General features: G+C 34.1%; 2 protein-coding genes across 4 annotated transcripts; one reads left to right on the forward strand and one right to left on the reverse strand.

The window, feature by feature from the left end:
- Positions 1-11,097: 11,097 nt before the first annotated feature.
- On the forward strand, positions 11,098-13,855 carry LOC116017355 (protein NRT1/ PTR FAMILY 8.2-like). Of its 3 annotated transcripts, none has more exons than XM_031257918.1 (5): positions 11,098-11,313; positions 11,500-11,621; positions 11,693-11,910; positions 12,111-12,664; positions 12,800-13,855. In XM_031257918.1, the coding sequence occupies exons 2-5, from the start codon at positions 11,516-11,518 to the stop codon at positions 13,668-13,670; spliced, it is 1,749 nt and encodes a 582-aa protein (XP_031113778.1). In that variant the 5' UTR covers positions 11,098-11,313; positions 11,500-11,515; the 3' UTR covers positions 13,671-13,855. The 3 variants fall into 3 exon arrangements, with proteins under 3 accessions (XP_031113778.1, XP_031113779.1, XP_031113776.1); XM_031257919.1 differs by having other exon boundaries at positions 11,503-11,621; XM_031257916.1 differs by lacking the exon at positions 11,098-11,313 and having other exon boundaries at positions 11,328-11,621.
- A 1,760-nt stretch (positions 13,856-15,615) lies between these two features.
- On the reverse strand, positions 15,616-18,832 carry LOC116017354 (protein NRT1/ PTR FAMILY 8.2-like). The gene is made up of 4 exons (XM_031257915.1): positions 18,457-18,832; positions 18,163-18,380; positions 17,166-17,719; positions 15,616-16,571 (listed from the first exon to the last, which is right to left on the reverse strand). Exons 1-4 carry the CDS (start codon positions 18,578-18,580, stop codon positions 15,695-15,697), a joined length of 1,773 nt encoding a protein of 590 aa, XP_031113775.1. The 5' UTR covers positions 18,581-18,832; the 3' UTR covers positions 15,616-15,694.
- Between the last annotated feature and the right edge of the window lie 2,354 nt (positions 18,833-21,186).

A 21,186-nucleotide genomic window follows, 5' to 3' on the forward strand; every position in this document is an offset into this window, starting at 1 on the left:
TTTTTTTTTTCTTTTTTTTTTTTTTTTTTTTTTTTTTTACGTAGTTTAACTACCTTTCAAAGAATAATAAGTACGACTGAAGTGGAAAAATAACAAAAACGATTAGAAAAGTTATGTTGCGATTAGAGCAGTTTAACGTTTCCGTCATACCTTATATTAGAAATAACATAATCATATACATGAATTGTAATGTAAAAATTATAATAAAATATGATCTTATAGCCGAGGTGATATATATAGAATCGAGCAACGTCTAGCTATAGTTGCATTCTAGACCTTAGCTCCTTTTAAACTATAATAGAGATGTGCCTCTTACTTAATTCATGCAAAAAGTTAAGATTGTGTATATATAGTCATCTAAGCAAATGACCAAGGACTTGTATAGCCTACATGTTGGGAATATTTGTAATTAGGTTTTGATGATACCAAAAATGTGTTAGAATAAGGATATGATCCACGAGAGGTAGATTGGAAAGCCAAAGTACTCGTGAGAGGTAGATTAAAATGGTTGCAAGACATCAAGTTCGCGCTGCTACAGTACTTCGAGAGATGCTACAGTACTTCGAGAGGTGCTACAGTACCATCTGCAGGAGACGTTTTTGAACGGAGTTTTGAGGCCAAAGAAGAACATAAAAATCCACGAGAGGTGGATGGGAAAGGAGTTTGAATGTCATAGAAGAAGGATATAACTCACGAGAGGTGGATTGGAAAGCCAAAAGACTCGTGAGAGGTGGATCAAAATGGCTGCGAGACATCAAATTTTCGAGAGATGCTACAATACTATTGCTACAGTGAATTCGAGAGATCGAGAGTTCGAGAGATCGATCGAGAGGTTCGAAAGATCACAAGAGATGAAAACTCGATGCTACAGTGAAATTGCTACAGTACTCGACTACAGTGACACTATTGCTACAGTAATCACGAAAAATACTCAGATGAAATTGGTTCAATGAGTATTATTCTAGCAAGAAGACTTTTGGAAGAAGAAGTTGCGAGAGGTATGAAGAAATCCTTCAAGCTAGTTCAAGATTCAACTAAGGAATTAATTATACACTTGGAAGATGTCACATGGGAAAAGGTAATATGGGTGACAATATTTTATTTGAAAGAGTTCAAATAAAATTCAAAGTGATCAGGAGAAAGCTAAAGATGGAGAATGGGCATGAATATTTTATTCAAGAAAGATGGGCTCAAGATAGTGGAAAGAATATTAAATCAAGCATGAAGACAAAGTTTCTTATCAACATGCAAGACACCATACGGGAATTATGGGAGTGGAATATTTTATGGAAGATTCAAGTGGGATTTCAGATCAAGCAAGCACATGGGATACAAATTAAGGTGGAGCTTCAACGGGTAAAGTATGGAAACTTGAACAAAGAAATATTTTATCAACCCCACTAAGCACGTGAAGGAGACAAAAATTAATGTGGGTTGTTTGGCAGATTTGGACTGCTGCCAAACGGTCAAATTAGCAACGGGAATATTTCTTCCCAAATATAAAACCCCAAGGCTTAGAAGAAAAGAATACCAAGGTTGAATACAAGGATACCAAGAGTGAATATACGAGTGAATACCTAGGGGGAAAACAAGACAGTGAATGCACATAAAGAAAAGAGATGAAAAGCTCAGCTTTGAGACATAAAATTCCAGTGTGCATATTCTAAGCTTAAAAGATAAAAGAATCACTTTGATTCTTTTACTAGTCCAGCACAAACACAACAACACCAACTTTCAAAGGGAAGTTTTGAGTAGGCAGTGAAGGATAGGTGGACGGTGCGGCCATTCGCTATCTCAAGGATTGTCAGGCAGTGAAGGATAGGAAGACGGTGCGGCTGTTTTCTATCTCAAGGATTGCCAAGAAGGGAAGAAGCGGGTTGCTTCTGTCCAGACTTTGTATTGGTGATAATACATAGTGGATTTGCTCCTTGGAGTGAAAGGAGAACAGTGGACGTAGGCTGCGTTGGCCGAACCACTCAAATTCCTCTCTTGCACTTTACTTTACTGTTATTATTATTCTTGTGCAACTAACCCCATAACTCTTATTCACACGAGCACACAATTTACAAAACGCTACAATCATTATTTTACGCAAGCTTGAGACTTCCGCTGCAAGGAAATTTATTTCCTTAATTCTTTTCAGCTCACTTTGAGTTAGAATCGAAAATTTGATAAAGTCTATTCAACCCCCCCTTCTAGACTTTATAGCTTGCTCATCCGGGACCAACACTACATGCCATCATCATTTTTATACCATAAATTGTTATGTTTGTTACAAACCACAACACAATGGTCATAATTGGTTTATTAAACTTGCATAATGGCCCTGTTTGGTAAATAATTAGCCTATCAGTCAATTTTGGTCTATTTGACCATTATTAGTTGTTTGATTTGGTTAAAAAATCAATATGCATGTTTGGTTAATAAGCTTTTTGTAACTCCAAAATACTAAATTTCAAAAGACTACTCAAAGGAACCTTTTCAATTAACCTTTTGAGAAAAGAAATTATACCAAACAGCTATCAGCTAACAACTAATTTACCAAACACTTTTCTACAATCAGTTAATATTATCAATTAATTATACCTTTTAACCCAATCAGCTAACCACCCTCTACCAAACAGGGCCAATAATTTGTAACCTTAACATATGGGAAACATTACACATTATTTCTGCAAGTTAAGCTTTTTTGTGGGTAAAGCAATAGACCACACAAAATCTCTAACGCACAGTTCATCCGCACAACTCTCTAGAAAGAGAGGTTGGAGTTGTGAACTGTTTCAATTGCTTGCTCAAATACACCCTTAACACACCTCCTATATTTTTGTGACATAAATGCTCAACCCTTTTGTACAAATTTCTAATTCCATTAAAAATAATTTTTATTTTACTTTATACTTAATTGTTGATATTGATTCACTAACTTACTATGACATTAATTTTAAGCTATGTTTGAGACTCAACAAGTATAACCTTTCATAAGTTGAAATCACGTCATTATCTAAAACTTATATTCTTAATATCTAGTTAAATGAACAAATTAAATTAAGAGTAAACTAAAATTAAATAAAATAATGAAATTATAAATATGTGTGTGGGTATATATTATAGTTTCACTATGAAAAAATAAAAAAAGATTTATTATTGTTAGTTGATTGCGATGCACGTGCATCCACAATTATATGCGTGTGTAAATGTTGGTCTTTTTCCTTTTCTTGTCATTTTGGTGCTTTTATGAAAAGATGCATTGTTTATAGCATTTGTACTTAAAAAGCAACACATTTGATTTTGATAGGTTTCTAATTATAATAACCATTTTTGGAATGCTTAAAGCGCTTACAATAAATTATATTTAAAAATTAACCAAAATAAGTCTATCATTATAACCTCCACGTATAAAGATGATCAATACATATCATTGATTAAATAAATTATAAAATTTAAGAGTACTTTACTAAGCAATGTAAAATAGCTGACTTCATTAGTAAGCATATATTGTATGAGTTTATGTTTCTAGTACCTTGAACATTACCCAAACCATATGCAGAGAAATGAGTTGAACATATATATATATATATATATATATATATATGCATATAGGCTATATATTTTATATATTGCATGATTAAGTTTTTATTTATATATACATTCACTAACAACAACCTATGATTCAAATAATATGAGTTTAGTTTCTCCTTCAGTAAAATCTTGAGTTTGAATATTATGAATGGGATAGCAGGCAGGAAAATTCAATTAGATTTAAATTTAAAGGCAGCTATATATATATATATATATATATATATATATATATATATATATATATAAATGATGTTGATCAACACCTGACGCAACTAAAAGTGAATGCAAGAAGTTCCATTCTGAGTTTGTATCAAACACATGACAATGCCCAAAACTGTTTGAATTGTACTCGTAGCTAGACGCATCACTAGATACAATATATATATATATATATATATATATATATATATATATACACTTTTCTTTGATTTAAATATGTGGAATAATATAGATTAATAAAGAATAATCTCTTTTTTTAACAATAAAAGAATAATCTTATAATAATAATAAAGATGATGAATGATTGGTTTTGTGTGATTCAGGCTTTAGGAAGCAAGCAGTAGTGGGATAGTCAGCTCTGCCCTAGCTTGTTAGGGAATGTCCTTTTGGTTTGGTTAAGAGCTCCAATAATGGTGGAAAGCTATAACCTATAGTGCTATACAACTTTGATGTTTTTTTTTAATCGTACGTGAAAGGAACCATAACTACGATCCAATAGTATTTACTGAACGAAATAAATTAGGTTTTTATGTAATAATTCACAAATTACATATATAAATAAATCAAATCGAATTTGTGACTTTATCATCACGACGAGAATCATACTTTACTCACTCAATCATTCCTTTTGAACATTTTTTTCTTTCTATATACAGTAACTAGAATACTTTAAATTTAAAAAGAAATAATAAAAACTATGCATTATATATATATATATATATATATATATAAAGTAATTAAAAAGGACGAATAATCATTGTATTAATTATTAAATATAAATATAGCATTTAATGATTTATAACCTGACCTACAATTGGCTCTTTCTCGAGATGCGATGTACCCAGTGGCTGGTCCCTTCACTAGTTCACTTCACCCCAAATAATTAAATTATTATTATTATTATTATTATTATTATTATTATTATAATAAAAATGGGGTCTAATATAATCCGTGTAAAGTTTGTGCTCTTTTTTGTTGATACATTCAAGAAAAATTATTTTCAATTTGAAATATTTTATATAAATTATATACATTTTGCATGATTATATTATTGGAGCGGAAAGAGAAATTTGCAACTATTATTCTATGTTGTGCAGGAAGTATACCCTCCTCTTATATTGTAATTTATAAATCACACAGGAGAGGTAAATTACACTAAGAAAATTTGATCGCGTGATTATAGTATTATTCATATATATACTATATAGTACGTGCGAACAAAATTTTTGAATAATCAAATAATCAATAATTAAATGAATAAAAGTTTTAGTTTTTAATTAGTTATATGTTCCTTAAAACAAGTCTAATTAATGGGTGTTTTGGGTATTTCTTAGTTACATGCAATTACCGATTTACCGATAACCAATTATAATTTGTAAATTTATATAGCCCACATTTCAAGAATTTATATAGCCCAAATTCCAAAACAGACCTACCAACATGTATTCAATTTTTGGTAATTAAAATAATCAACTGAGAGCAATACATCTACGTTTTTAATTTTTTTTTTAATATTACTAACTCTATTAGAATGCAGTATCTATTCATAACTACTTTCTCAACCTATTGAAGCACAAGAGTTGCCCCCACTGAGGCTCAAACCCACCACCTCCCATATAAAGGGAAGGGTTTGATGCCACTGGACTACAAGGTCCTTGGCATCTATGTTTTTAATTAGTTATTAGAGATCGATAACATAATTGATTATCAATTGGTTATTAACTAAAACTAACTCATACACTAAGAAGTAGAAGATGAAAGTCGCACTTAGAATTTTATGAACAAAGTTGAACTCTCTAGCATAGCTGCTTCTCTCTACCAAATATTCATTGGTCACTTTTTATTAGCTAACCCCATCATAAATAAATCATATTATTGAATACAAATCTGCATACATTTAATATGTGTGTGTGTGTATGTGTGTGTTTGTGTATTATGTGTGGACTTGCTACCTCATTTGATTATTATTTTTGATACACCATCACCAACACAAATTTTTTATAGAGAGAAAGTGTATTATTATTATTATTATTATTATTATTGTTGTTGTTGTTGTTGTTATTGTTGTTGTTGTTGTTATTAATTAGGAAAGAGCTTTTATTATATTCTCTCTCTTTTTTTTTTTTTGGTAAAAATAATATTGTTGGGAAGAACAAAACTACAAAAGGACACTTAATACTCCGTATTCTGATTCCTTTTAGAAATTCTATGATTGGCTCTTGCAGCAAGAAAAGGGGTAGAGTGCAGTACTCATTGGTGGGAATGATGGTGACCACATACTCGTAATTAAATTAAACTAAATGTTTTTTGTTTCAATTATAGTAAATCTCAAAAAAAAATAACAACATGCATTTAAAAGAGAACATAGTAATAATTAATTTTATAAGGAATATCATATCATATTTTGTTGTTATTTATTTATTTATTTATACTATCAACTATCAATCATAATACATAAGCATATACTACATATTCTAAAAGTAGTGATGGAGATACACACGATGTATATGATAATCGTCGACCATTTACAACTCTAATTGTGTGCTCCTTGACCTGTCAGGTCAAGAAGTAGACCATGCCCAGACCAACAAGCTACACGTGACTCATCATCTCAGCCATCACGTTGCCTTAATCCCTTTAGCGTCAACATGTGACACAACCAACGGAGGGTTACGACATGTGCCCCTTACTTAACAACCATAAAAAAACAGTTAGCCATACATAAAAGAGGTGGCAAAATTGTATTCTTAGTACTTTTTGACCTATTTAGATAGCTTAGACCATTGAACTGTAACAATAGTTGTGTACTAAGGTTTACAATACAAATTGTTACATTTTGTTCATAATCTGACACACCTAAAATTAATATAATAGTCTCATATAATTAATATTATCAAGTGTTACATACTTCATATTAAAAACAATTGCAAGCTAACTAAACAAAATATTTTATTAACATAATACATCAATATTATTATCTCGCTTAATAAAACAATTGCAAAAGTGTGGCGCAGAGATTCGAACCCATGGCCTTTTGTATGGCTTTAATACCAAATTGAATCATGTACTCCATCCAACTAAAAGTCTAAGCTGATAGTTGGACTGCACATTTATGTTTATATTATATTTATGCACACACCTCCCAGTCTATAACAAAACATTTAAACCAGATGAATATGAATTTGCATATTAGTAACGGAAGAATAATTAATAATTTGTCATAAGAATAAATTATTAGGGAAAAGTATGAAAAGGGTAACGTAAGTATGGGTTGGGCAACTTTTAACATCAGCTGGGCCCCACAACCAAACTTGTTTCCATTAAAGGAAAGATTCCATTTAAGTTGTTGGGTTCGTCATCTTTTTGCATCATGTCATGTGACTCTCCTCATTTCATATCCACGCCACGCACGCACTCTAACACTCCGATTTCCGTGCAATTATTTATTTTTTTCCTTAACAATTACCCACTAAATTAATTATTACAAAATAAAATACAGAATTAAAAAAATAGTTTGGGCCTCAGTGTTTGGACCAGTAGATTATTTTAGGCCCAGCTCATAATCAGCTTAGACAAGAATCAAACGGCCCATATCTATCTAATTTTGAAAGTCCAAAGAGCTAGTGCAACTTTTTACGGCAAATTATTATGTGGACTCATGTCCAAAACACAAAATTTACATGCTGAATGTTCACAATTTATATATTAAATGTGCATAATTAAATTTTCACAATTTACATACTGAATGTTCACAATTCAATTTGAATTGTAAACATTCAGTATGTAAATTGTGACGGGTCCACCTTGCAAGGTGGACCTGGGTCCATGGTATAACTATTGACTTTTTGCAAAGGGGACTTCTAAATTCTTACTTGACAAAAAAGGTCAAATATGTAATTTTACCTTCTTTTTTTGTGTGTTAAAAATAGAACGGATTATCCACAAAAAAATTTAATCAAGAGTTTGAATTTTCGATTTTATGCAATTGAGTTTCGGTCTTAACAAAGGATTACGATATGCTAAATATATTGATGGCTATCCTTCTATTTATATTTTAAAAAAATCAATTGTTTTTTTATGAAAAAAAATCAATTGTTAAATCAATAAATTTTTTACTTTGTTGTTTTTCCTTCTTAGTGGAAGGGGGACACCCAGTACAACCGAATAAAGTTCAGGAAGATCTAATGCTAAAACGCCATTGTGAGACTCCTGTAGCATCATCTTCTAACAATCTGTCTGTTCCATCTGGAGGGGTCGAGAGAATGTGTACTCCTTGAGGGTATTGTTTGGCGAGTTTGACTAGGAAATCATCTTACGTTAGAATTGTATTAGCAATCTGTTCCAAGTTGTTAGGTTAATTCAGCATATTATTATTAATCTGCTAAGATTGGAACCTAATCATTAGAATTATGACATATTGCCCTATTTTATTATAAAAAGAACCTTTTAAGTCATTTATATTATTTGAAAAAAAAAAAACTTTCAAAAAAAAATTTAAAAAATTCTTTTTTTTGAGAATAGATGATATATATTAATAATAAATTCGAATGATTACAACAAAGCACAAAGAAATGGCAAGCCATATCTTACAGTCAGACATAAAAACAACTTTCCTAGCTAAGCTACAGGAAACTTGAATTGCGGACTGTGTTACAAATTGGAAGAGTATCAGTTAATGGATACAGTTTAATCCAATCTTCCAAATAAAGTGGCAACTGATAACATCACGTTCTTACCGGTTACATCACGTTACGTTGTCACTTTTTTTTTTGGTGGATGTAATCTTCCCCTTTCTCACAACCTTAATTTTGTCTCATCGCACGGTGCCCTGTGTAAATTGTGTTACTGTCTATTTTTCTTTTAATATCGAGATTTTCCGACTTTACCACATTATATTTTGAATTTCATGACCCAATTCCTATAAATAGTTAATTCAAGTCAATTTAGTTTCAAGACATAATCCTAAACAGTAAATTTATGTGCACTAAAAAATTCCCAATTTTCAATATAAAAATCGAACCCTCACCTTATCGTTGAAAACAAGTTTTAAGTTAATTTTTAATACTAAACAAATATCATGAGACTTGTGTTATGGTCTCGTATGACATATCAAAGAAAGACAAAGAGCATGATTATGTACCCAAAAAAATTAGATACAAAATTATACCAAACGTTATCCGTCCGCAATTATTGCCAACTAATCTAATTAATCTCTTTAATTTATGAATATTAATGGATTTAATTAACCCGGGTAGACTGAATCAATAAACCCGATAAATAAAGGATAATAGTAAATGGATAGAAAAAATAGACAAATAAGTGTTGTAAGATCACGAAGACCAAATATTGTATTAAATCGTAGTTGTCAAGCTATTACAAAGTCGATGTAATGTTATTACAAGAGTAGATTAGGACAAGAAATGGATATGAGTGTCTTATGAGACGATAACAATGGTATTTATACCTACTAAACTCCCTAACCGTCCCCCTAAAAAGGGAAAGTTGGTTGTAACAAACTTGGACCGCTTCCAACCGAACCCCCTCGGTTGAGCTCGCCTCTAACCGTGCACCTGCCGAGCTCTCCCCTGCTTGAGCTCGCCTCTGACAGGCCCTTCGTCGACCTAGGCTCTGCCATGCCTCTGTCGAGGCCTCCAACTGAGGTCGACCTGGGCTCGGCGCCACACCTCAGTCGAGGCCCCTCAATGAGGCCGACCTGGGTTCGGTCAAGCCTTGGTTGAGGCCACCAAGGTCGACCTGAGCTCGGCCAAGCCTTGGCCGAGGCCACCAAGGTGCCGACCTGGGCTCAGCCAAGGATTGGGCCGAGGCCCAAGGTGACTACCATGGCCATGGCCCAGGCCCAAGGGGTCCGACCATGGCCTAGGCGATCTGGGCCAAGCACGGGACTTGACCCCGGGTCTGAGTTCGCTCGAATATTTCTTGCTCTGCTCTTCTAAATTTATTACTCCGATCCATTTCCTAATATATTCATCAAATATATTTAAAATGACACTTCTACTCAACAGGTAACAACCAACAAATTAGGTGGCGGGACAAACATCTCATGCACTGCGGTGTGAATAAGGAAAGTTGACCGTGACATAATTTAAAGACATATATGTCCTATTTAAACGTAGGAACAAATTATGACATGTAGTATGTATGTATCTAGACATATTTCTACACCTCCTACGTATGCAACTATTATGTACAGAGACATATTTCTATATCTCATGCATTGCCATTAAGTATTGATTTTTTTTTATTTTTTTTTTTTTGGGTCAAACCACGAGGAGCCTATACCATACTAATCCCAATTAAGGGGTAAAGTGCTGCCCAAATTGATTTTTTCATACAAGAGCAGATTAGAACTCTCGACCTCTCTTCAGGGACGAAAGTGCACGACAGCCAACAAAGTTGATTAAGTATTGATTAATTTAAAATTAGAAAGTGTAACATTTATCTCTAATATCTTAAATACACTCATACCACTATAATAACAACCATCAATTTCATTCGAGTTTTATTAATTTTTTTAAAACATAATGCCGATAAATACTATGAGTAATTAACAATGATTTGACCCGTATAAAATGAAACAAATAAAATATGAAATACACACGTACGATTAAAAGCATCATATTTTGCCAACACGCATAGCCATATAGATTGTCCAAACGTATATATTATGAAAATTTCCATAAAATATTAAAGGCTAAAGTTGGTAAAAAAAATAATAATCATAAAAATGAAGCCATTAATAATTGCCAACTCATAACAAGCCAAATTTAGTAAATAAGTCAAATTTCAGAAACTATTACATAAGAGACACACGCAATATTCATTGCTATAATTAATGCATTATATTCCATAACTACCCAATAATAATAATAATAATAATAATAATAATAATAATATAGTTTCCGCGTATACCCAGTACACATCTTACGAGTGTCTACGAAATATTAACCCGGAGGGTGTAGTTGAGTGGAAGGGACTCATTGGGTTCGATCCTTAGCTTTGGGTATGAAGCAGCCTTAAATCTCCAGGCCAGGTCAATCTTGGGCTACACAAAAAAAAAAAAAGCGTCTATGAAATATTATATTATCTTTATAAATTTATAATATACCCAAACACGGTATTATTATTGCAATTTACCTCTTCTATCAATTTTCAGGACAGGGGCAGTAATGGTATAATATATATTTTTTTCATTTATTTATAGATTTAGTTCATATATATCACTATATATGTTGGCTAGAATTTTGTAACAAATACTAATTCTTGGAAAAATATCTGTACCGGCTCCCGCTCCCCCAGCGTGACTAAACCTAGTACTGAGCAGCCAAATCAGCAGAAGTGGGAGCAGCAACATTATCCACTTTGTAAAGAAAATATTATTCTCTGAAAATCAGAAACCATGGAATTCGGAAATGCAGTTTTTCTTGTGGGGGCGCAGATTCCATGAATCCTGTTGAGCGTTGACAGCCTGACGTCCGGGTGAAAAAGAATTTTCAGGTTTATTATTATATTGGATATTTGACGCTTTCACACGAATTCTTTAATACCCAGTGTAGTATTTAACGTACGTTGATGATAACAACGACGTATATACTTGAGAAGAAACTAAATTTGGCCTGGAGTGGAGTCTTTTTATTTTGTTGAATAGAGAGATTGATCGAGAAATTCTGGGAGCAATTGTAGCAGATCGGAAGAAGCTATGGAGGAAGATGATGTTTATACCAAGGACGGGACTTTGGATTATCGTAACAGACCGGCAAACAAGAAGAAAACAGGAACCTGGAAGGCCTGCCCTTTTATTCTGGGTGAGTTCCAATTCTATCATGTTTTCTTCATTTTCTTCTGTGATCTTTGTTGATATGGTGATTCCGGGCAGGGAATGAATGCTCGGAGAGATTGGCCTACTATGGGATGAGTTCAAATCTCATGATTTACTTCCAAACCCGTCTCAATCAATCCACCACTCGTGCTTCGAAAAACCTGTCGAATTGGTCGGGGACTTGCTATATCATGCCGCTGATCGGAGCGTTTCTTGCTGATGCATATCTGGGGAGATACTGGACCATTGCTAGCTTCTCTATCATCTATGTTATTGTAAGCCCTTTACTTGTTTTTCTTTACCCACAATCACACTCCACTCTGCTTAAATCCCACCTGGTAACCCTTTATAACCTTGTGGTTACCAAGTCAACAGTCTGCTTGGCTGGGTTGCCTTAGCCATTTACTTGTTTTCCCTTGAATTTGTGGTTGGTTTATGAAATAAAACTGATTAGAGTGTGTGAATTGATATAAAGGGGATGACATTGATGACACTATCAGCAACAGTGCCTGGAATTAGCCCAACCTGTACTGCACATGATAAGTGCACCGTGACAGGGACAGACACCACGATGTGCTTCGTGGCCCTGTACTTGGTGGCGCTAGGAACCGGGGGGATCAAGCCCTGCGTCTCATCCTACGGGGCAGACCAGTTTGATGACACTGATGAAAAGGAAAGAAAGCACAAGAGTTCTTTCTTCAACTGGTTCTATTTCTCAATCAATATTGGGGCGCTCGTGGCGTCCTCTCTCATAGTGTGGATTCAACAGGACGTGAGCTGGGGGTGGGGATTCGGTGTTCCTGCTGTGGCTATGGCCATGGCTGTCACGTTTTTCTTCTCGGGGACTCGTTTGTATCGCTACCAGAAGCCCGGGGGCAGCCCTTTCACGCGGCTGTTTCAGGTTATTGTGGCTTCTTTGAGGAAACGTAAGGTTAAAGTGCCAATTGACAAATCTCTTTTGCACGAGACCGATGGCCTCGAATCAAACATCCAAGGGAGTCGTAAGCTTAGCCACACGAATGAGCTGAGGTATGTAATCACTTTTTACTTAACAGAAAACAGAATATTGCACTGTTTTTTTAGTACTATTGACTTGTTACAATGCAGTATCGATTCATAGAATCGTGCAGTGTTATATTCCAATTTTTGAACATATTGTTTCAGATTCTTTGACAAGGCAGCTGTGGTGGAATCAGAGGATCACAAGAAGGGCTCGGTTAGTCCATGGAGACTCTGCACCGTGACACAAGTTGAGGAACTCAAGTCGATTATTCGCCTGCTTCCAATCTGGGCAACGGGCATAATCTTCAGCACAGTGTATGGCCAAATGAGCACACAGTTTGTGTCACAGGCCGAAGGGATGAACACCTGGGTAGGAGGCTTCCAAATCCCCGAGGCATCACTCAGTGTTTTCGACACCCTCAGTGTCATAGTTTGGGTGCCAATCTACGACAGGCTTATAGTCCCAATGGCCAGAAAGTTCACAGGCCACAAGAATGGCTTGACTCATCTCCAGAGAATGGGGGTCGGCCTCTTCATATCGATCCTAGCCATGGTTTCTGCAGCCGCATTAGAGATGGTTCGCCTCGCAATGGTGAAAAGGCACAACCTTTACGACGTCACAGAAGTGCCCATCTCGGTTTTCTGGCAAGTCCCTCAGTATTTCATTATAGGATGTGCAGAAGTGTTCACATTCATCGGGCAATTGGAGTTCTTCTACGATCAAGCCCCCGATTCCATGAGAAGCTTGTGCTCTGCCCTCTCGCTTACCACCAATGCCATTGGGAACTATTTGAGCTCTTTCCTTGTCACCATTGTTACAAACATCACTACCAGGAATGGCAAGCCTGGATGGCTGGCCAACAACCTTAACTATGGTCACCTGGACTATTTCTTCTGGCTTTTGGCTGGGCTTAGTGTGATGAACTTGGGAGTTTTCCTTGTGGTGGCTAATATGTATACATACAAGAAGGCCATCAATAAGGTCTCTGACCTAGTGGAAGAAGCTGAGAATGGCAGCTTAGCTTCTAACTAGTAAGCAGGGTTATCAGTAGTTATATTCATCTGCATGCACTTCTGTTTATTGTTGTAAGAACTCTTATATATGAATTGGTTTAGCTTTTAGTATTTAGCTATTCAAGTGGAGAAATGTTAAATACTGGTTTCAACTTTATTTGATATGACTTAATGTTTTATCGAATTTGCACTCATTGCCTTCTAGTACAAGAATCTTGCTTCATCCACTTAGTTATACATTTCGGGGTTGTTTTGTTTTGTTTAAGATTATAAAATTTTCCCCTTTTTTAAAGTTCAAAATCTAGTTTAATCTTGCTGTAGCCCCGTTTTGTTGTGGCCACATGAACCGTTAGAACATTTTAGAATTAATTTTATTAATTAATTACGATGATTATCTTAAAATTATTTTATATTTAGTTTGTTAGAATTATATATTATTATTAATGTTTATCTTAGTTTGTTGTTTAGGATTAGTTTATCCCATTCTTAATAGTTATCCCATCTGCTTTGATATTTAAAGCCATTCCTTGCATGTCAAATAAAATTGAGCGTTTTCTTAAACTTGGGATGAGTTCGGCCATAAGTTGGTCATGACAAATCTGACTTGTTGGCTCTTTCCCCGCTCAAGTTAAACCTCCATATTTGATTTCACCCAACCTTATAAATCATTTTAGGGAGAAGATTGGAGTAATCAAGTTCACATCACGTTCCTATCAAGTGTACTAAAAGTTAAAATGATTTATAAGAAAATTGGGGTTAAATACCAAGTGGAGAAGTATTTTGAAATTGGCATTTTGGTATGTTACAATGAGGACAAAAGTGGTTGCAATTGCTTTTGTGTTCCGACAGAGACAATATAATGGGTCCATCAACAATAATAATTTGATGACTACAAAACTAGGAATTGTATTGATGTTTTGCTCTATTGTGTATCAAGGTCTACCTGATAAGGTTTCATAAAGTGAATTTAGATTCAAAATTACATTATTTTGTAAATTTTAAAAACAACGTCTTTAATGCATTGACAATTAAAATGAACGATAAAACACTAAAACTGGATTTACAGTATACAAAAATAAACTTGTATTAAAGATCTATCATACTATTGGTTAACCGTATGAGCATTTATTAACTGAGTTTACAATATACAAAATAATAACTTGTATTAAAGATCTATCATACTATTGGTTAACAGTATGAGCATCTATTAACTGAGTTTACAATATACCAAATAACAAAAATAAACTTATATTAAAGATCTATCATACACTTGGTTCACGGTATGAGCATCCATTAACAATAACAATAAAATGGACGGTTACAATTGTATCATTCACATGTCTTATTTGGAAAATATATTGTGTTTTAAAAATAATTTAACTTAATATAATCTTTTTTTATTAAATTAATTCTGATTACAACTACTATATTATTTTATTTATAATGGATCAATTTTGATTGTTGCATCAATTTTAATAAAATAAATGTTTCATAAAAGGAGGTAGACCAACTTAGGTAAACTTTAAAAATTTGTAATTTTAAGATGATTGTCTAACCAACTCAGTTAGGGTTACCATGTTAAAACAAAAAAGGATTATTTTTAGTACATTTAATAGGAAGGAAGATAACTCAATGGGGTAGCTCGAGAACCTAGGTTTAAAGATTAGTGGGGTGGACCCGGACCATTATACGGCAATCATTATTGTGTGGACCATACTATTAATAATGCGCATTCAATATAAAAATAATGTACATTATATTTAGGGGATGTACATTATTTGTATACTGAATGTACATTATTTTTATAGTATAAAAATAATGTACATTCAGTACAAAAATAATGTACATTTAGTACATTAAAAATGTATATTTGATTATGGTCCACATACGGAGCAAGTGAAGATTCTTCCCGGTGGATCCACACCCGGAACACCTCGTGAATTTACCCAAAAAAGAAAGAAAGAAAAAAAAAGGAGGAAGATGGTAATTAAGATTCAAATGTATGTAAGCTTATTGCATGTCTAGAAAACATTATAGTTATCATTACAAGTTACGATCCGAGTTGCCATTCTCAGCATCAACAAGGTCGGAGTCCTTATTGATGGCCTTCTTGTATGTATACATTTTCGCCACCACAACGAAAACTCCGAGGTTTATCACGCTGAGCGCCGCCAAAAGCCAGAAGAAGTAGTCCAGGTGGCCGCGGTTAAGGTTGCTGGCTAGCCAACCAGGCTTCCCATTCCTCGTACTGATGTCCGTAACAATGGTGACGAGGAAAGAGCTCAAATAGTTCCCAATGGCGGCGGTGGTAAGGGAAAGGGCAGTGCACAAACTCCTCATGGAATCCGGGGCTTGATCATAGAACAATTCCAATTGTCCAATAAATGTGAACACTTCAGCACACCCAATTATGAAATACTGGGGAATTTGCCAGAAAACCGAGATGGGCACTTCTTTGATGTCATAAAGGTTGTGCCTTTTCGCCATTGAAAGCCGCACCATCTCTAAAACGGCTGCGGAAACCATGGCGGAGATGGATATGAACAAGCCGAGTCCTATTCTCTGGAGATGAGTGAGGCCTGTCTTGTGACCCGTGAATTTTCTGGCCGTGGGGACTATGATCTTGTCGTAGATTGGGACCCAGAGAATGACACTGATTGTGTCGAAAACACTGAGTGATGCTTCGGGGATTTTGAAGGTTCCTACGTAGGTGTTCATTCCTTCGGCTTGTGACACGAACTGTGTGCCCATTTGGCCGTACACTGTGCTGAAGATTATGCCTGTTGCCCATATTGGAAGCAGCCGGATAATAGACTTGAGTTCCTCAACTTGTGTCACAGTGCATAGTCTCCATGGACTAACTGAGCTCTTCTTGTGATCATCTGATGATTCTACCACCACTGCTGCCTTGTCAAAGAATCTGAATTCATGTGTTCAAAGATTGGAATATAATGATTGTGCAGTGTTTTCTTACCTAGAAAACCGAAATTCTCTTGGCCTACACTCGACCCAATAGAATAATAGAGGGTAAGTGAGTCACCACCCCATTAGGTATGATTCTATTTTGAGTTAATATCATTGAGTCCTCTAAATGTAGTGTTTTTGGAGGTGTTATATAATGGATTAGGTCCACCTTCTGGTCCTAAACTATGTATTTTTAGTATTGAAATTGTAAACTTCTAGAATATAAATTATGTTTCTAAGTGAAAACACATAACAACTGTAGAAGGAAATTTGTGAATAGGTCACAAAATCCTAATCTGTTAATATTTTTAGCCATAAACTTTTAAATTGATCACTTGTGGTATTCGACTTTCAAATCGTTACCATTCATGGTCCAAGTCAATCATGTTTCTTCAACTTTCAAAATTTAATTGAAACAATTTAAAAGTCAAAGGACCATAGATGATCAATTTGAAAGTTTAAAACAAAATATCATAAAAGCACTGTACTCTGCACATTAACTCAGGTTTTCTATTAACTAAAAGGTGATTAGATAATGCAAGACACATACCTTAGCTCATTTGTGTGGCTAAGCTTACGACTCCCTTGGATGTTTGATTCACGGCCTGCGGTCTCGTGCAAAAGAGATTTGTCGGCCGGCACTTTAACCTTACGTTTCCTTAAAGAAGCCACAACAACCTGAAACAACCGCGTGAAAGGGCTGCCTCCGGGCTTCTGGTACCGATACAAACGAGTCCCCGAGAAGAAAAACGTGACAGCAATGGCCATAGCCACAGCAGGAACGCCAAATCCCCACCCCCAACTCACGTTTTCTTGAATCCACACTATCAGAGACCCCGCCACGAGCGCCCCAACATTGATTGAGAAATAGAACCAGTTGAAGAAAGAACTTTTGTGCTTTCTTTCACTTTCATCGCTGTCATCAAACTGGTCTGCGCCGTAGGATGAGACGCAGGGCTTGATCCCCCCGGTTCCTAGCGCCACCAAGTACAGGGCTACGAAGCAGACCGCGGTTTGTGTCCCTGTCGCGGTGCACTTATCGTGTGCTATACAGGTTGGGCTAATTCCAGGAACTGTTGCTGATAGTGTCATCAATGTCATCCCCTTTATATCAATTCACACACTCTAATAATCAGTTTTGTTTCATAAACCAAACACATATTAAAACAAATAAAGGGCTTACAAGACAACTCCAATTAAATTGGTCAGACTGTTGAGGTAATCCCACAACAGAAACAGCCTATTAACTCTTTTGGTTTGATCCCACAACAGAAACAGCCTATTAACTTTTTTGGTTTGATCCAGTCAGCTATGAGTAACTTAGTTGATTTACCCTTATAATTCTCTGTCAACTAAGGTCATAAGACTGGATTTATCCAGTGCACACCTTCAAATAGTGAATGAAATTTCTGTTGTTGTTGAGCATAAATAATATAATGTGCAATCGAACTAACAACTTAGGCTTTTATTGGCATCAGACAACCCAGCACACATGAGGGGACGTGTTGAGCATAAATAATATCTTCAATTGTTGTCACTGGGCTTACCATAACATAGATGATAGAGAAGCTGGCGATGGTCCAGTATCTTCCCAGATATGCATCAGCAAGAAAAGCTCCCACCAGCGGCATGATATAGCAGGTCCCTGCCCAATTCGACAGGTTTTTGGAAGCACGGGTGGTGGATTGATTGAGACGGGTTTGGAAGTAAATCATGAGATTTGAACTCATCCCATAGTAGGCCAATCTCTCCGAGCATTCATTCCCTGCCCAGGCCAGAATCACCATATCAACAAAGATCACACAAGAAAATGAAGAAAACATGATAGAATTGGAACTCACCCAGAATAAAAGGGCAGGCCTTCCAGGTGCCTGTTTTCTTCTTGTTTGCTGGTCTGTTACGATAATCCAATGTCCCATCCTTGGTATAAACATCATCTTCCTCCATGGCTTTCGATTGCTCCATCACAAATCTATTATCCACTTGAATAAAACTACTGCACTGCAGGCCAATTTTTGTGAGTCACTAAATATATACACTCATGGGTATTAAAGAATTCGTATGAACACGAAGTCAAATTAAATCATATAAGGCCGAAACCAAGATTCCTGGAATCTGAATTTCATGATTCCTGATTCTCAGTGAACATTTCCATACAAAGTGTATAGTTTTGTTTCCCCTTCTGGTGTTCAGTCACTGGGAGTGCATGTGGAAAGCTGGAGTAGGTACATATACTTTTCTTTTCTCCCAAACATATACTTTTCTTCAGTGTGTGTGTGTGTGTTTTTTTTTTTTTCATTTTTGAAAAATATTAGGAATGTTTATTGATTATGAGAATTATTCATATCAGATCTTATTGATTGGTCATTTGGTACATTCACGTGCTTATGTAATGAAATAAATCATATCATTTATTTATAATATAAGCATGATTTAATTTGACAGTTATATATCGATTAATGGTAAGTTGTTAGCTGTACGTGGTTTATAAGAAGTATTTAATAGATTTCAAAAAATAAGAAGTATTTAATAGAATTAATTGAGCATGTAAAATGACTTTTATAAAGCTTTTAATTCATGAAATGTAAAATTACTCCTAGTAATATGATTTAACTTTTGAAATGTAATGCAAAATTACGAAAATATAAGATTATATGGTGGAGAAATATTTTGACTTTTTATTTTGGTAGGTAATAATGATGATTTTTTTTTGGATTATAAGGGAAACTCGCAGCTATTACTAGATGGTGTGTATTGAGTAAACTCTATTATTTCTTATGTTTTTCTTATTCTTATTTTGTGGTAAAATACCTAAATCAAAAACAAAAAATCGTGTACACAAATCACACAAACGAAGTAAATTGGACAATAAAGACCCTATGCGACAAGTTTAACCGAAAAGATATTAGCAAGAATCTTATTGTCGCAATTATTATTATTATTATTATTATTATTATTATTATTATTATTATTATTATTATTATTATTGTGGTGATAGATAATATTGGGTCCATCAAGAACAATAATTTGACTGGAAATTTTGGGACTGAAGTAGTGATGATGTTGTGCTTTCATTAGCTCAATGCGTGAAGGATAACATTAAAATGGACTGGTAGATTCATATCATTCACATGTCTTATTGCAAAATTCTACCATGCTTAAATAAAGAAAAATGAAATAAGAGATAGTCAAAGTGATAATTGTAATTTCTTTCTTTCTTTTTTTTTTTTTCTTAAGTGACTAGTGAAATTTATCTCTAATATTTTAAAATGTATGCAGAATAAACGAACTTGCTTTTATATAATAATAACTTACAAATAACACATAAATTGTATTTCATATTTAACTTTTTTTTTAATTGAAATTGATCATATTCAATTTCATTTTAATTATTAAACATATGTCATTTTCTATTTTTTAAATGTCGTCGCTTTCAATCATTTGATAATTAAAATTAAATTTATAAAATATTAAACCTAATTAGTTTTAAACTTAAAGATTTAAAAAAATTACTTTACATTGATTCCAATATACTAATAATAGTGATATATATCCACACAAATGATTACTAAAACTATAGTTGTGGCCTGGTACTAATGGTAGGCAATAAAGGTAAAAGTGGTACCACCACTTTGGAAAAGCATGAGAAAATAAAATAAATTTATAGCCGAAACAGTTGACGAATGACCAAAATAATCAGTCAGTAATCAAGAATATTGCTAAGGATATTTGGAAGACGAATAGAGCATCATTATTACTTAGAGTGAAAAAGATGTTTAACCCCTTACAATTAAATCTGGTTTCAAGATATTTTTACAACTCAAATATAGATATTAAATTCATCAAATCAAGGGCCTTAATTATCCAAGTTGATCTTTTAAAACTTAAGGAAAACGATATCCTAAAATGTACATGACTGAATTAGGATCCCCAGTTTTAGTCTCCATAAATTAGGCGATGTGCCACCCAAGTTTTGGAGTCAGTAGTTATATTGTGGACTAGAGTTTATTTTGATCTTGGTCTAATTCAATATTTTTTTTTTGGTTGTATAAATAAAATTAATGTGTAAAAATTATATTATTAAAAACTCTAATTGAGATGTTTTAAATGACACTTATATTAATTTTATTTTATTTTTTAAAAATAAATCTATACACACATAAAGTCGTTACTTAAAATACTCCGACATAAATATGTTTCATAAAAGTCAATAGTGTAAGTACATAATTTCGCTACTGTTGGAACATAAATTCATTGTTATAGGTACATAATTTCACTATTATAAGCATATAAGTTCACTAATGTAAGTACATACATAAATTCACAATTATTGGTGTAATTTTATATATCTGCAGTATTATTTTTATAGTACATGATTTGTTTTAGTGTGGTTTACTAATCATATGTGATTTACAGACTATTATTTATGAGTGAATTTTACATAGTGTATATCTTCATATAGTGGCTACATGTTTCTTTCGTGACTTGAGAAAAGAAAAAATAAATAAAAGTGTTATTTGTAAATTTAATAATTTGGTGTGAATGCTATAGCAATGACTTAATCCTTGTGT

Source organism: Ipomoea triloba, chromosome 4 (assembly GCF_003576645.1).
Source record: "Ipomoea triloba cultivar NCNSP0323 chromosome 4, ASM357664v1".
In the NCBI taxonomy this organism is placed as follows: Eukaryota; Viridiplantae; Streptophyta; class Magnoliopsida; order Solanales; family Convolvulaceae; genus Ipomoea; species Ipomoea triloba.